The sequence below is a fragment of the Botrytis deweyae genome (genome assembly GCF_014898535.1).
Source record: "Botrytis deweyae strain B1 chromosome Unknown BDEW_034, whole genome shotgun sequence".
Taxonomy (NCBI): Eukaryota; Fungi; Ascomycota; class Leotiomycetes; order Helotiales; family Sclerotiniaceae; genus Botrytis; species Botrytis deweyae.
The window spans coordinates 356126-371532 of record NW_024066241.1 but is presented as its reverse complement, the minus strand read 5'-3'; the positions used below and the strand labels follow the sequence as shown (position 1 = coordinate 371532).

Below are 15407 nucleotides of genomic sequence, written 5' to 3'. Positions count from 1 at the left end.
AATGAGAAATCGAAATCGAGAACGCAATTTTCATCCATCAAAGTTGTTGAACGGAGAATGAATGGAGAGAACCTTCAATTGAGAAATCTTCTTAACGTCGTAACTCGTACAAAGATTGCCTATCTTGATATTCAATGCCTCGAAAAATGTGAGTAGAACCCAGAAGTGACTTCAGATGTGTGAAATAACTTCTCATCTAAACAAATCATTAACTCTTATATAAATGAATCAACCAGTTGGTTTATAAAGTCGGTCAGTATATGCATTGAAAATTGCCTCAACCTAAGTTATTTATAAACGCAATTTCATTCCCTGTAAAAGGAAACACGAAATAAAGAGTCCAAACATAATAAAAATCTTACACTGGAAATACAGCGCAAAGCACACAATACTTATGGGTACCATGTGGCTTTATTTACACTAGGAAATAATAGGTCCAGTAGTTAATTGGCTTCCGGAAATTCCGTCACTTCCTCGAGACTTCTTCATGTCCACGGAAATCAGGGTCGCATGCGCTAGAAAAAAATAGCGTTCTGGAAAGTTTCTAGGTCAGGGGGAAATTTAGTTTCAGCAGTTCCATTACCACGGTCATGGATTTGAATCCGAGTCCAAATGACAGCCGCTATATACGCAGTCGATAGCGGCAACAGAAGTAAGAACTATCATGCAAGGTACGAAAAATTGTTTATGAAGGAATAGCTGAGCCAGCTCTCTAAGCGGACGACCATTGGTCTCCGGCTTTTTTCATCTTCTTTGGTTTCTTCGTTGGGTCCCACCGAGCCACCCACCATGTATAGCAGCGGTCGATTTCACCGTCTTTTTGTGACCGAAGTTCCGTGCGAATGAAATTTCGTGAATAGTAGAAAAAGTGGAGAATCAAAGTTGTCCAAGAAGGGTGTCTCGGTGGTGTCTTGATTAGAATGGGAGGCAAAAAAAGAAAATATGGGGTATGGGGGATAAGATGCTCGGGAAGATACTTTGGGAAACTTGCGGTATGATAACCACACATCTTCTGCTGAAAAACTCTATTCTTGAGAATAAACACTAAGAAAATTCATCACAAAAAAACCATCAGCTGGAAGCAGGAGAGGCGTTTCTTGCGTGAAAAGACTGGCCATAATTGGATGCACAGAAGATCGTCACTGATACGTATATATTAAGCTATACCCAAACAAAAAATGAAAAAATCCAGTCTGAACGGCAACAACCACTTCGTTCAACATACAAAATTGTTTCAATGAATCCCATATATTCGAATGTGAATCGTAGTCTCAAAATCATCAGTCCCAGGAAATCGTTATGAATAGTGTGGCTCCATTATCATCAAGCCTCGGATATCCTTAATGCAATAGCCGCATTCAACGTCTCCAATTTCACACTACTCCCATCCTCGTCCCTCTCGACTCCCTTCCTAGCTTTAATATTCTTGTAGCCCCATCCATCATGCCTCTCGACAATGTCTATTCCCTTCCCTTCTAATTCTATTCTTCCGGAGATAGTCTTCGCTTCAATGTTGCCGATCCAAGCTAAGGGGTAGTATGCCTCGATACGCCCAGAGGAGCTTTTATGCGTCGAATGAACAGTGCGAAGTTTACTCTTGTACGCCTGGAAAGAGGAGCTCGATGATTCAATGAGGGTGGAAGTGTACGGAGACTCGTGGCTATTCTGTGTGGATCCAATCGCACCATTGAGAACGTTGCCGTTGGTGGAGGGGAAAGTAAACAAAGGATTAAGTAATGTGATATGTGTATTCCCACTCACTGAATGAGTAGAGAATTCATTTCGACTTTCATCGTCGTCATCAGAAGTTGCCAATAAAACCGGTCTCACCATAAGTTGAATCCTACTAGAAGCGGTGTCGAAAGTCCCCGTAGATCCAACAAAAAAATCGCCTTGAATGGCCCCAGAAAGTGATTTTACACGTGTGATGTATTCTCGGAGATAAATGGCCTTTGGATCTTTGACAGGTGACAATACTTCGATTCTACCCGAAGATGTACGGATATCCAAAGTAGCGGGAGCGGGTGCTGACTCAAGAACAGGCTTGGGTTTCACTTCGATTCCTATGGCTCCAGATTGGGAAGATACTTTCAGAAGGTCATAAAGGGGATATGTGCCTTCAATTCTGCCTGACACAGTTTCGACGACAATATGACGAGAATCGAAATTGAAGTGTGTTTCTGGCTCATTTTTAGTTGAGAAGGAAGCATGACTGATTGACGAAATTGAGTCGTTTGGAAACCTAACATGGCCTGATATTGTTTTTAATGTGGCAACTTTGACAATTTTGACATTGACATCGTCAAAGATTCGAATTGATAGAGTTACCAGGTCAAAAAATACTTTGGAGATCTCCGCATCTTCTGGTATCCAAGCCGTAATTTCAAGTGAGATACAAGGGTTTTCATGTATGCCTATGTTGGCAAATCTCGGCGTGCTGATTTTCAATGACCCATCAAGCTCGTTCAAAGTTTTAAGCACAGACAATTCCGGATGGCTAAGTTTAACTTCAACTGTAAAATGTGCTTTTCCTTCGTTTGAATTGCTTGGTAGATTTCGAATGCGAACTTCTCCTGCTGTTTTGACCTCCGGTCCATAATGAGGAGACTCTTGTTGGTAGAACTCTTGTATTACTGAAATTCCAGCTGCATCAGTGATTTCGAATATGGTTTGTTCCGATCTGGACACATATTGACAGTGTGAGCCACCATCGTGGATGGGGTCGGGAAATCTAGGCCCTCCTCCCATGTTTGAATCTGGATTCTTGTATACTAATCAGCTTTAGACTAGATATTATATATAGATGAAATAGAACTACAATTGTAAAGCTGTAAATGAATGTACGTAGCGCGTAAGTTAGTCTCGGTTCGCTGGAAGGTTAAACTTACTGATTTTTCTGTGAAGATCGCACTTAATATAACGGCAACAATGGTTAGAGCTAGTCCCAGTCCAAGAGCTTTTTTTAGAATCTCTCGTCGAAAGGAAATCTTTTTGGGTGTTCGGTCAAGCCAAAGAGGTGTTCTCTCATCGATCTCCGGATTACCTGCCGGTCTTCCCATACTCTGAGGTTCTCTTGGTAGACCTCCTTCGAGGCGATGTTGTGAGAAAGTATTGTAGTGTGTGGGAGTATGCTGTCCTTGTGCCGAGACAGGAGAAGACGCTGCGGAAGCTATATAAGCTGGGGGTGGTTGTTCAAAGAAGGGTTGATGTTCAGGGAAGGAATTCACTCCTCTGTGATATAACGAAGCATGAAGGGAATTAGACGAAATTTGAGAATGTCGGGGATGTTGAGTTGCATGAGATGACGCATTGGGGTACGACGACATCTGCAGAGTTGAAGAAATATTATCGTCTCTCGGAAAATTTCCCTTGGCGTCTTGAGGTTTTGATTTATCCTCTTGTGAGAGCGTGGGATCCGGTATCATATTTTGAGGAATTTGATTCGAATTGAAATAACCGTCGGTTGGACTGAGCTCATCACTATCATCTTCGTTCCAATTGTTTCCCGGATTATTTTCCGAATTGAATGGATCATCGGAGTAAGGCATTGCGGCCGCGAATGATCAACGCCAATGTTAAAGATGGGAATGAAAATTCGTCAGAGAAGACTCGACTAAACTGATCAAATTCACTTGAATGTATGCGATAGCTGGCGTAAGCGCAAATAAAAAGAGATGGGAAATCAAAGAGATGCAACGTGTGTCGTCGTAGTCAAGTGCGTAAGCAAGATAAAAAACATGACTTTCAATATCATCCAAGATTCATTTGATTGTAGAATGAGCCTTAACGCGTAAGGACCGTAGGCAACAGTCAAAGGTCGATAATTATGTGCATGATTCCAAGCAAATATGTACCCAATGATGAATGCAAATTGTCTGGTGATACGCGTCAAATTGGATGAACAATTTATTCCAAAGAGGATTAGATGGCAATTGGATAGCCATGAGTTAAGTGATGCAATCTTGCAGAGCTTTTTCGGATAGATGATGAAATCTTGATATCAAATTGATAAGACATGATAGACAAAAAGTATATCTCGAAAAGGAAGGTAGCCACCAAGTGGGTAGTCTAGCGTGTGCATTGACCCTCGAGGCGTTCGGTCACATGATTTTTAATAGCTCCGCTAGGAGGGTCTAATCGGCTATTTTCTAAATCGCACTTGGTTGGTGTAAATATCAACCCTTTTTCAATAGTTTATTACAATAATCAATCATTCAATCTTATAATGATAAATTAAAAATATTATAAAACAAAACTTTGATTGATTGTCTATTTGATATAAGTTCTTTTGTTTCGAAATTCCAATTATTGCTAGTATAAATATAGTTGAAAAAGGTCGAGTTGTTTATGCAAATCGCGAATCTCGTTAATAAATTTAATACTTTATAAAATCTAATTTTTATATTCATAATTGAATTTTTATTTAAATTTTAATCTAATAATTTTGAAATTAAAATATTGTATAGCTTTTATATATAATATATTTCAATCTAGTTTTCAGAAAAATCTAAAGAATATTGAAAGATGTATAAATTATGAACTAAATAAAATTATAAGATCAAACTTATATTAGTAATGATTAGAACTAGAGATAAACTAAAGGATTAAAAAAAATCGAATTTAAATCTTCTCACTTATAAAATCTTAAATCACTTATTAGATTATGTATAGCTATATTGGTTGTGAAATTAATATATATATTATAATTTTATAAGATTTAAAATAAATTATTTAAAAAACAGTCGATTAGACTTTCTAGGAGGACTTTGTGTATATCAGCTAATCAAAAGAGCGAAAGGTCCAGAAGTAGGTCGATGTATACACTAGACTACTAAGTGGGAACATGACTCAGCAATTATTGTTGGCATACAATTATCTGCTTTACACCACGAAAGATGCCAATGCCCAGTTCACGACAAATCTTTCGACAGATCACAAAGATATTTCTTCCAAAGTTTTACTTAGAGTTTGACCCCTATATGTAGTAGGTATCTAACACGAAGTCGTGTCGACGCATATCCTTCGAGCCATGCAAAGTTTAAGAACATGTTCGAGGTTACTACTAGGTGGTTAAGGTACTGCACTTTTCGTGGGGTTCTCCAAATCAATTATGCCATCACGACCTACACTAGGAACAGTGGGAAGAAGAAACAGATCGAGTAGTGACCTCTGTCGTTTTACGAACATTCGATGGAGAGAGGGTTTATGGTTAGGAATAAATTCGTTCGAAGGATGTTGTTGGTTTGGTGGCGATTGATCTAGGTTGTGATAGTGTCCACCTTTTACTCTGTGGGGAATTTCACATATCAAAGACAAACTGTGCAAGACCACATTTGTTCTAGCCCTATGGCGTCTGGTGAAATGACAGCCGCTTTTAATGGCTAATGAATAGCTTTATATTGACTTCCCTTCCGTCGTTCGCTTTCGCGATCATCAAACGGTCGCATAATTCAGCAAGCGTTTTTCGGTCACTTGACTCTGAAGAGCAAATTCCTCAACATCCGTCTAAGTTATTCATTATATCACCCGGCTTCTTTTACGTCAGGTTCGTACCTCTTCCTATCATATACGCTCGTTATGACAAACAGATAAAATGCAAGGTTATCAAATTTCTTCTGCTACAAATGTACCTTAGTGCTGACAAGGCTGTTGTGGTCAATTTACTTATCGTGGCAATACCCGAGACCGGGTGTAACATTGGGTTACTGCACTGCTCTACACACATCAATTATATCGGTTCTACCCCATCCTTTGGTATCGCAAGCCGATATTGTACTTCACACGGGTCTTGGGCTTACATAAAAATTCCAAAATAGATTGCCACGACATCTACAGAGCCTTGAAGTGTGGATAAGCTTAATCATTGTATTCAAAGTGGGATACTTGCCCCTTGTCGCTGACCAACAACGGGGGGGCATAGACCATAGTGCCAATCACATAAGAGATTTCGTTCCTCACGCCGCACAGAGTTAATTACGCTTAATGAAGCCATATGCAAGATTAATCCTCTTCAAAACACAGCCCTGCATTGTCAGCCGCAGAATACATCTCCACTCTTATTTTGTAACAATGAACTTTATATATCAGCTCTACATATCAATCGACAAAGGTCGTAAGGTAGCGACGGTCCTTGCTGTTTTTTTTTTTTGATTACTTTCGCTATAGCATCATGCGGGCTTTTCAGTGTGTTAAGGTGTTACTTTTCCTTTATTTCAGTTTGAATGTGAATGCTAGTCCTACACTTGGAATGACACAGACCCTAAGCGCTAGAAACTCGGCTTCAACTGCGTGCGGTGATATCGTCAATAACGAAGGTATGAATGAAGAGTGCAAGATCCTTGATTGTTGTACTGATGGAATAACAGATACCGTTTTATTCAATGCAACTTTGGCGTTTGAGTGCCTCACCAGTGTGCCATTCAATCCTGCTGTCGCCTCTCGTTTTATCTCATACTATAATGATACTCTTCAATTCCAGAGTACATTGAAATATCTCAAAAGCCCGCCTCCAAGCTATCAACAACCAGCTGTGGATCTCATAGCAGGCCTGAATCGAATTCAAACCGCGATCGACGAAGGAATATTTTCAAATCAATACGAGTTTGAGGCTGCTTTACAGACTCTAGTATACGCCGCCCACGATGGGCATGTCGACATACTAGCGGGAGCTTTATCTGCGTTTAGTTTTGCAAGTCCAAGGGACTTAGTATCACTATCATTAGATGGCCAACAAATCCCAAAGGTCTATCTAGCCGACGATCTATTTGACAGTGACTATTTTACAACTTTCCAGCCTTCAGCCATCAAATCAATTAATGGCAGAGATGCAACTACATATCTTTTGGATTTCGCATCCGTAAACTCAGTTGGCACTCTTGAAGATCATTCGGATTGGAATCAATTGATGCTTAGCGCAGCTCAAGATATCCAAGGGTATTTCAATTCTTTCAGTGGCGGCGCGACATTCTATCCCGGTGATAACATTACTTTCCTTTTGGAGAATGGGACGTCTTGGACTGAGAATTACCTCGCTATCTACGATACTCCTGGTCCCACCGGCCCTCTTCAAACTGGGGGAGACTTTTATAACTTTTTCGTTTTAGGGTTCTATCCTGCATCATATGATCCGTACACCGATGATTCGAATAACGATTCGGAAGATAGTTTTAGTGATGATTCATCTACTGCAGTCACTTCGACGATATCCGCTACTCCAACTCCGACAGGGTGGGATAGTCCAGCTTACCCAGAGATTCCTGACGTTGCACAAGAAGACCTTGGAACTTATGGGGATGGAGTTGTTTCCGGTATGTTATTGGAAAATTTTGCAATACATTATTATATGAATGACTTGACTATACGGTTTCTAATAGACAAACAGGATACTTTCTCAACTCTACTTCTGTTTCTGTTTTAAGCATTCCAAGCTTTGATGTCGATGGAGATGCTGTCTTTAGTTTCCAACAAACGATTTCTCGGTTCATTAATCAAACACAGGCAGCCGGCCTAACGAAGGTTGTTATTGATCTTCAACAGAATTATGGCGGACAATCTTTACTTGCAATCGATACATTCAAACAATTCTTCCCGAATATCGATCCCTTTGCCGGATCCCGTATGCGAGCCCATGCTTCTGCCGATGTTCTTGGCAAGACTCTGACTCCATACTGGGATGATCTAGCCGAAAACGATGAGACAAAGTATGTCTTAGCGGCTGATGAATGGGTTATCACTAATCGGATTAATGCGGATACGAATCGCAACTTCACAAATTGGCAGGAGTTTTTCGGACCCAATCAATACAATGGTGATAACTTCACGAACATTGTAGGTTTTCTTCATTCTCGTTTAATAATACTTGATATCTTGGGTTCGCATCTAATTAATATCAATAGGCACGATACAATCTGTCTAATCCTATCTTCGACGCATCTGGTGCTGGTCTAGATGTCAGCGACGACGCTTTTTCAGTGTACGGCTATGATGCAAATCCGGCACCATCAGGGGCTAAGCCACCATTTGCAGCAGAGGATATAATCATTGTAAGTCACCTTTCTGCATCACTTGGTTTCGTACTCTAATAGCAATAGCTATCTGACGGTATATGTCACTCTTCTTGTGCTCTTTTGATTGAGATGTTTCGCCACGAAGCTGGAGTTCGAGTTGTTGTAGTAGGAGGCACACCAACAACAGGACCAATGCAGGCTCCTGCTGGATCTCGTGGTGCACGTGACTACGACACTTTTACTCTTGACGCCAATATCGATTTCACTCAGAAACTTTTGCAAAACCAAAGCTCAATCGATGCAACGTTTCTTCCGAATAGAACTGAACAACTCAGCGTGTTTGTCTACTTTGCGGATATAAACCTACGTGATCAAGTACGTAAAGATGAAGAGATTCCATTACAATTCGCCTACGAAGCCGCAGATTGTAGGATTTACTATACACCACAAACTGTGTATAATTACACAAATCTCTGGCAATATGCAGCCGACGCCATCTGGAAGAACTCTAGTTTATGCGTTCAGGATTCAACTGGGTATTCATCAACGTCACAAAATTCAACGAACTTTGTCGGCCCATCAGATGGTACCGGAAAGACCTCTACCAATATCACCGATTACCTTGCTTCGTTAACGACCTCTCCCATTGCAAACTTCATTCTCCAGGGTCTCAATGACGGTCTGCCAGCCATCAACGAAGGTGCATCTCGCAATGCTCCCGCATCTGCCAAAGTTATCAAATGTACCACAGATGACGACTGCTTAAATGGTAAGCTCTGCGTGAGTATTCCGTCTTGTTCTGGGGGTAAAGCTGTTTCTCAGTGCTTGAGAAAATGTCCGGCAGCTGGTCGTCTATGCCCTAGTACCAAGACCAAATGCACACCGCATAGCACAGATGGAAAACTGGGAAATCAAAAGCTTCACAAGAACATCTGTCCTCCAGCAGGAAGTGCAGCAAAGTGTGAGAGTCAAAGCCAGTTGAAATCGGTTAATCTCAATCAATGTCCTGACTGTAGCAAATAATTGGATTAATGATGGAAATAATGATGGCTAGAAATCGGCATTGAGGAGTTTATGGTGGAATAATTTAGGTTTCTTGGCCTCTCAACTTGGGGTTTGTATTTATGGTATATTGCTTGTTTCAAGCGGCGTTTTTCAGAAGTTTATTCTGAGTGGAGTGCCACGGAAAATATTGATTGTATGTAACTAGAATCATTTCGAATTATGAGTTCCACTGTGATCTCCAAGGCAAGCAGATCTTGTCAGATATCACGAGGATGAAGTCAGTCATGTTTTACCCTGTCGTTAATTATAATTAGAATTTCATTTCTTGGCTGTGGGGCACATGGTTGATAATATCCCATTTTTCTGCATGTCAGCAAGCGCCCCCATTTTGGATGCATCCTCTGGCTTCTAGACCGCTTAGTGCATCAGATCCTTTATAGTTTTGTCACCAGCTTTTATTCATATAAACTATCTCCCAATCTATCCCTCTGATCACATCCTTGATTAATCCCACACACCTTCCTCATTTTTCTCACGATCGCCTTACTACGCAATGCCATCTACTGACGGCAAAATATACCCTTCTATTCTCCCTTCCCCCTTTATCCGTCTTTTAACTCTGGATTCTGGTTCTGAGGAACCAGTTAGAGTAACACTACATGAAGTAAATCTCGAGAACGCACCCGCATACGATTGTCTCTCATACACTTGGTCTGACCCACTATACCATGCTCTCAGTCCGGAAGAAGAAATCCACCGTAGCAATGATAAACGCGAACATTCCATCCTCTGCAATGGTCAGAACCTGTTAATTACGGAAAGCTTATTATTGGCACTGAAGGAATTCAGTAAGGACAATAGTGAAGATAACAGCAAGAATGGGAAAGAAGAGAATTTTAAGAGAGAGAAATTCATGTGGATAGACGGCATATGCATTAATCAAGACAGCATCGAGGAGAGGAATATACAAGTTGGAATGATGGGAGAAATCTACACAAAATGCTCGCAGGTAGTTATCTGGCTTGGAGTTTCAGATTTCCATTCGCCGTATGCTATTGAAGTCATAAATCTTCTCTCGAAAATACCCTCGGAAAAGTATACTGGCTTACGTATTACTGATCTTGAGGATTGGGATATATATCCAAAGTTGGGTATCGAAGAAGTTGAAACTTGGAAATGGTTGGAATATGCAGCATTTTTACAACGTACTTGGTTCAGTCGCATATGGGTTGTTCAAGAAGCATTTCTGCCAAGAAATATTGTTGTGGTTTGTGGGAGTGATGTTATTGGATGGGAAAACATAACAGCTTGTGCGAAAGTACTAAGAGAAACAGGATTGGGAACGTTATTGATGGAGTTGTTGATTGAAACTGTGGACGATATTGAAGGGACTGTTTATGTGAACAATACTTTGAACAACCAGTCAATCTTCCAAAGTATGAGGGATATGGCTAGACTTGGATCTGAAGAAATGGGGAAAGTCTTAAATTTGGAAAAGTTGTTGTATTATTCAAGATTTTTCGATGCAACAAATCCAAAAGATAAAATCTATGCAATCAGAGGCATTTGGGAAAAAGGAGGAAAAACGATACCACTGGACATGACCCCCGATTATCAACGAGATCCAACAGTAGCAAGCGTGTATACGAGAGCAGCGCTTGAAGTGATTTTTGAAACCAAAGATTTGAACATTCTTTCTTTAGTGGAAGACTACAGCTTGACAACTCAAAATCCCAGCTCGGTCCGGGCCATTGGAAATCTTCCTTCTTGGGTACCCGATTTCAACTCGTCGTCTAATCCTCAACCTTTGGCTGGAAACCCTAGACCACAACCGGGAAGTGAGAGATGGAATGCAGCTCGAGGAATTCCATTTGAAGTGCCAGTTCTTCTACCTTTAGAATCACGTCATCTTCTTCCAATCACAGGCTATAGAGTTGATATTATCTCCGAGTGCGCAGCTAATCAAGCAGAAATCATGGGTAACGATTTCGGATTTGACACCGTGCTGGAACTCTTGGCAAATTATCCAAGTTCAAAATATCCTCATGTTGACGATGAGACGGAGACATATTTCGAAGGATTCTGGCGCACCCTCATCAAAGATACATTCCAACGGTTACCGGCAAAAGAGAATGCACGTAACGCTTTCCGATATTTTATCACAGTACGTGTATCTGAGCTGAGAATTGCTTACAACTACGCACTTTCAAGGCAGACCCCCGACCTACCCAAGCTACAAAAAGCATACGAAAAAATCAAACAACTGATCAACGACTTGTCCAAACATAGACTAAACAGATCTCTGATTCCCACCTGGGAGGATCTTGAGAAACTCATCAAGATAGCAGCCAATGAAGATTTCACTGATCCAGATAAGGCGAAGCTTGACAAAGATTACGGGGATTTTTACGAGTCTTTCAGGATTGCGTATGCGGGAAGAAAAATGTTCAGGACGGAAAAGGGATATTGGGGTATTGCTGCGCAAACATTGGATATCGACAGTGGGGGCGAAATTTGGGTCATAGCTGGGTCAAAGGTACCGATGGTTTTGAGACCAGTGAAGGGAAGTAATGGTGAAAATCGAGAATTAATCGGAGAGGCTTACGTGCATGGTATCATGAATGGTGAGGCGTTGAAATACTCGGGAGAGAGGTTAAAGAGTTTCTTTTTGGAATAAGAGAGAAACAAATGCTTTAATTGCGGATCGAGAGACAGTTCATAATACACTTCTGTGCAGAACCTTGTCAGCTCAACGTCTAAGATTTCTCATTAGGATCATATGGAGATATAACAGCCAGATTATTGTCATTGTATTCTGCCAACACACATTCTTGCCGAATTGGTGCCTTTGATCAGCAATAACTCGGATCCGGTTTTGTCAGTTAAGTATCTCACAACGGGGTGAGTGGATGAACGGAATCACATTCTGATACACTAAACCTCAGTCAATGTGTGAAGATGTTTTTAGTCATGTTCATTCACCAAATCAGCTTAAAAAGAATGGTCACTTTGCTCAGAACATTACTAATGATACTCCCTGAAACTAAACAAGATTGCAAGTGTCACTCCTCATACTTCTGATGCATTCAGCTATCGATCAAATATCATGATCGCAAGCTGAGGTACAAAATCATACTCAATCTAATTTCTTGTTTTGCGAGCTTTGTAGCACTCAGATCAAAATGGAACAGATTACTTATATTCATCAACAAGCCCTAGCCCCGGCCCAGACGTATGTAATGAGCTGTATCTGATCTCAATATATCACTCTTCATTCCTAGTAATTATAATATCATAAAAAAATCTCTATACATTATATCAGTTAGTTAAATAGCTAGAATGTTAGTTCGTTTCAAGCGAATCGACTTTTTCGTATATATACATAGTACTGTAGTCCTTACGAATAGTAAGATTATCAAGAAGATAAATCTCAAACTATATTTTTAATATGAATTTATATATTACTAAAATTAGTATTCTTTTATATATAATTTGTCTTCTAATAATTATTTTTCTCTTATAAAAAGCATTCTTTTTAAAAAATTGATTTTCTCGAGGTTTATCTCATTAGTATTCTCATATGTTTCTCCGAATCTGGAATATCGAGTGAAGTCAATAACAAACTCTTGACTTCCACTTCTGTGAGGTCTGCATTTCTTAAGATATAGAAGGACACCCTTAGAACCTGTTATATAGAACACCTACCGGTATACACGTAATGACTACTACTCTGCTATCCACCCTCGCTGCAATTTTTTCAATTGCATAAAATTAACAACTAGTCACTCTTAATTGAAGAGTATATATTTGAGGTCAAATTACGAAGATACATCAAAGCTCATAGTTTGCTATAATACTCCAACGCTTTCAGTACACATAAAACATTATCCAAGTTCTAAGATCTTATATCGCACGATTTCCGATCACATTTTCCCCAGACAAACCATGCATTCATGATTGAATCATCAATCTTATATTTAGGAATCCTTACACTGTGCAGATCATCACAGTCCTCATAATCCTCTTCGTGCATTAACAATTGGGATTGTCTGATTGGAAGGAAAACTGTATGTTCCTCGTGTTGGAAAACTGCCAGAAATTGACCATCTGACACGATTGCTCGTCGGGCGATATACCAAGTTCTTGCAGATCCGAGCTAGGCAGGCAGTCCAAGTGTGTGGCATGCCACCCCCAATGCTAACTAGAGTCTTTGGTGGTTCAACATAAATCTCACCACTAAGCTCAACGATTGCGACTCCATTTAGCACGAGGATATTCTCGACAACATATCGTCGACTTTTTGCATCTGTGGCTACCTTCATATGAAAATGCCTCGGAATCCGAGTATTTATATCGAAACGTAAGCACCCAAACGTTCCGTTCATTGCCGGCATACTGATATCTTCACTGTGGCCGAGATAGAAGATTTGAAGCTGACCGAGGATATTCGTCTCGGCTGGAAAGGCATTCTTGATTATCGAACCTACTCCATGGACGATTCAAGTGCTGTTAGAAAGTTGAAACCCAAGGTCATGTTCTGTGGACATTCTTGACGCTTGATGCTTGTAATTAGCTTGAATGTTGAATTTGCTAAGTTTTGCAATACAAATCCACGAGGTGGGTAGAATTCTGCAATATAAAAAGGAACAGAGAGTAAGTGAAATCCTGTAGGTCCGCCAAAAATAAAGTGGAGGAGAGTATACACCTAGTAAAAGCAAAGTTACACTAATAGTATTCACACGATAATTCCTCAAATTTACTGGGACTCACCAAAGCTTGATTAGAACCAGCAAGAGACATTATGCTACTAGAAATTCAAAAGGTGATATCGGATTTAATGTGGACCACATTGTCTCACTCCGATTTCCTTGTGTTGAATGTTACAGCAATGTTTGACGCAAAAATTTGGGAGATAGATTGAAACACGCTTGATCATTGCAACTTTGTCACTAGACTCGCAGTCATCTCAAGATTCTAAGGATATATTGGAAAACGAAGCGCGCAGCTTTTAATGTTCCTAGGTCTCTCTTGCTGCCATAGATCACCGGATAGGGTCCCTCGCTTATTTCAACCGTGGATGGAAGCAGAGTGCGTAGTAAATCATTATTCAGATTGACAGATAGCATAAAGTTTACAGTTCATGCGAAAAACAATGCAGTATCCATTGTTTTGTGATTTCTGGAATGTATTGCTTGGGTGGGTGCTTCTTAATATTCTATTCTCATATCTAAAAGTCAATTTTTGAACCCTGGGGGCTCATCAATCTCGGTCTGACCTAGAAGCTACAAGTGCAGAGTATCCTGAAAAGGGCTCTTTTTCCTGCAATATCATCATCAATTCATCACGCAGAGACACGAGAGTCGTTTGTTCTTTTGCCTCCCATCCAAGCTTCCTCAATCGATTAGCTCGGTTCAAGGAATTAGAGCCAACAACTACGGATGAATAGGGCCCAAATAGGTCGTTGTACAATTCCAAAGGTATAGTTTTGGTCTCAGGAATCTTGATTTTTCCCTCTTCGTACAAGATCTTACCGATCTCTGAAGCACATTCCCTCCATGACAAGTCTTCTCCATTACTGCAAAAATAGTAAGGGTTCTTGACTTCCAAGTCACTAGTCTCAAGCGAATACAACAATGTCACATAACCCCTTGCTAAATCGCGAACATGTATGTGTGACCACCTTGATAAACCTTCCCCAATATGTCCGGCATAGCCATGCTTTATCGCAAATCGAGCTAAAGTAGGTAACTGAATCGATAACCGCTTCTCCAGAGAGCTAATTCCGTAAATGAGGGGAGGGATCATGATGGCTAGTTTCGCTTTTGGGCCGAGACTCTCATTGGCGTTGACAATGGCCAGATCAATTTTTCGATGTGGTGCCTCGTCAGATTTTGCGTCAATCTTTTCCGGTTTATCATCCTCGTAGAAAACTCCGGTTGGAAACGAGCCTTTCGAATCATCTGCAAGAAAACTCGCTCCGCTTGTGTGGATAAAAATCGCATTTTGGCCAGTTTGCAAACGTTGAGTGATGCCTTCGATGACGGCTTCTACTGAGACAACATCGTCTGCAGTCGCAGTATGAATAGTGATATCACTCAAGCAAGCTTGCCTTGTAATAATTTCCGAGTCGCTAAGAGACCCTTTGACCGTCTTGACGCCAAGTTTGTCGAGTTTCTCGGCAGCAGCTTGTCTGCGAACGAGTACCGTAATTTCATAGCGGCTCTCCTCGAGCAAAAGATCCAGTATTTCGCCGCCGATGAATCCAGGACCAATGAGGAAGACTTGCTTTTGGATGGACATAGTGATGTGTTAAAAGGTAGGATGCAGCTGCCGTGCTATTTCAAGGAAGAAACAAAACAGTATGGTGTATGGCGATGTATGAGACGGTCTTTAAAC

General features: G+C 40.6%; 5 protein-coding genes across 5 annotated transcripts; 2 read left to right on the top strand and 3 right to left on the bottom strand.

The window, feature by feature from the left end:
• Positions 1–1323: 1323 nt before the first annotated feature.
• EAE98_010242 (uncharacterized protein) lies at positions 1324–3548 on the bottom strand (the record flags this gene model as incomplete). The annotated part of the gene is made up of 2 exons (XM_038957863.1): positions 1324–2763; positions 2889–3548. The coding sequence occupies 2 exons, from the start codon at positions 3546–3548 to the stop codon at positions 1324–1326; spliced, it is 2100 nt and encodes a 699-aa protein (XP_038805875.1).
• Positions 3549–6169: 2621 nt separating this feature from the next.
• Positions 6170–9029, top strand: EAE98_010241 (uncharacterized protein; the record flags this gene model as incomplete). The annotated part of the gene is made up of 5 exons (XM_038957862.1): positions 6170–6314; positions 6366–7307; positions 7382–7827; positions 7896–8042; positions 8091–9029. 5 exons carry the CDS (start codon positions 6170–6172, stop codon positions 9027–9029), a joined length of 2619 nt encoding a protein of 872 aa, XP_038805874.1.
• Positions 9030–9564: 535 nt separating this feature from the next.
• On the top strand, positions 9565–11688 carry EAE98_010240 (uncharacterized protein; the record flags this gene model as incomplete). The annotated part of the gene is made up of 1 exon (XM_038957861.1): positions 9565–11688. One exon carries the CDS (start codon positions 9565–9567, stop codon positions 11686–11688), a length of 2124 nt encoding a protein of 707 aa, XP_038805873.1.
• Positions 11689–12906: 1218 nt separating this feature from the next.
• EAE98_010239 (uncharacterized protein) lies at positions 12907–13514 on the bottom strand (the record flags this gene model as incomplete). Its single annotated transcript, XM_038957860.1, has 2 exons — positions 13102–13514; positions 12907–13076 (listed from the first exon to the last, which is right to left on the bottom strand). Exons 1-2 carry the CDS (start codon positions 13403–13405, stop codon positions 12907–12909), a joined length of 474 nt encoding a protein of 157 aa, XP_038805872.1. The 5' UTR covers positions 13406–13514.
• A 756-nt stretch (positions 13515–14270) lies between these two features.
• On the bottom strand, positions 14271–15311 carry EAE98_010238 (uncharacterized protein; the record flags this gene model as incomplete). Its single annotated transcript, XM_038957859.1, has 1 exon — positions 14271–15311. The coding sequence occupies one exon, from the start codon at positions 15309–15311 to the stop codon at positions 14271–14273; it is 1041 nt and encodes a 346-aa protein (XP_038805871.1).
• Positions 15312–15407: the final 96 nt, after the last annotated feature.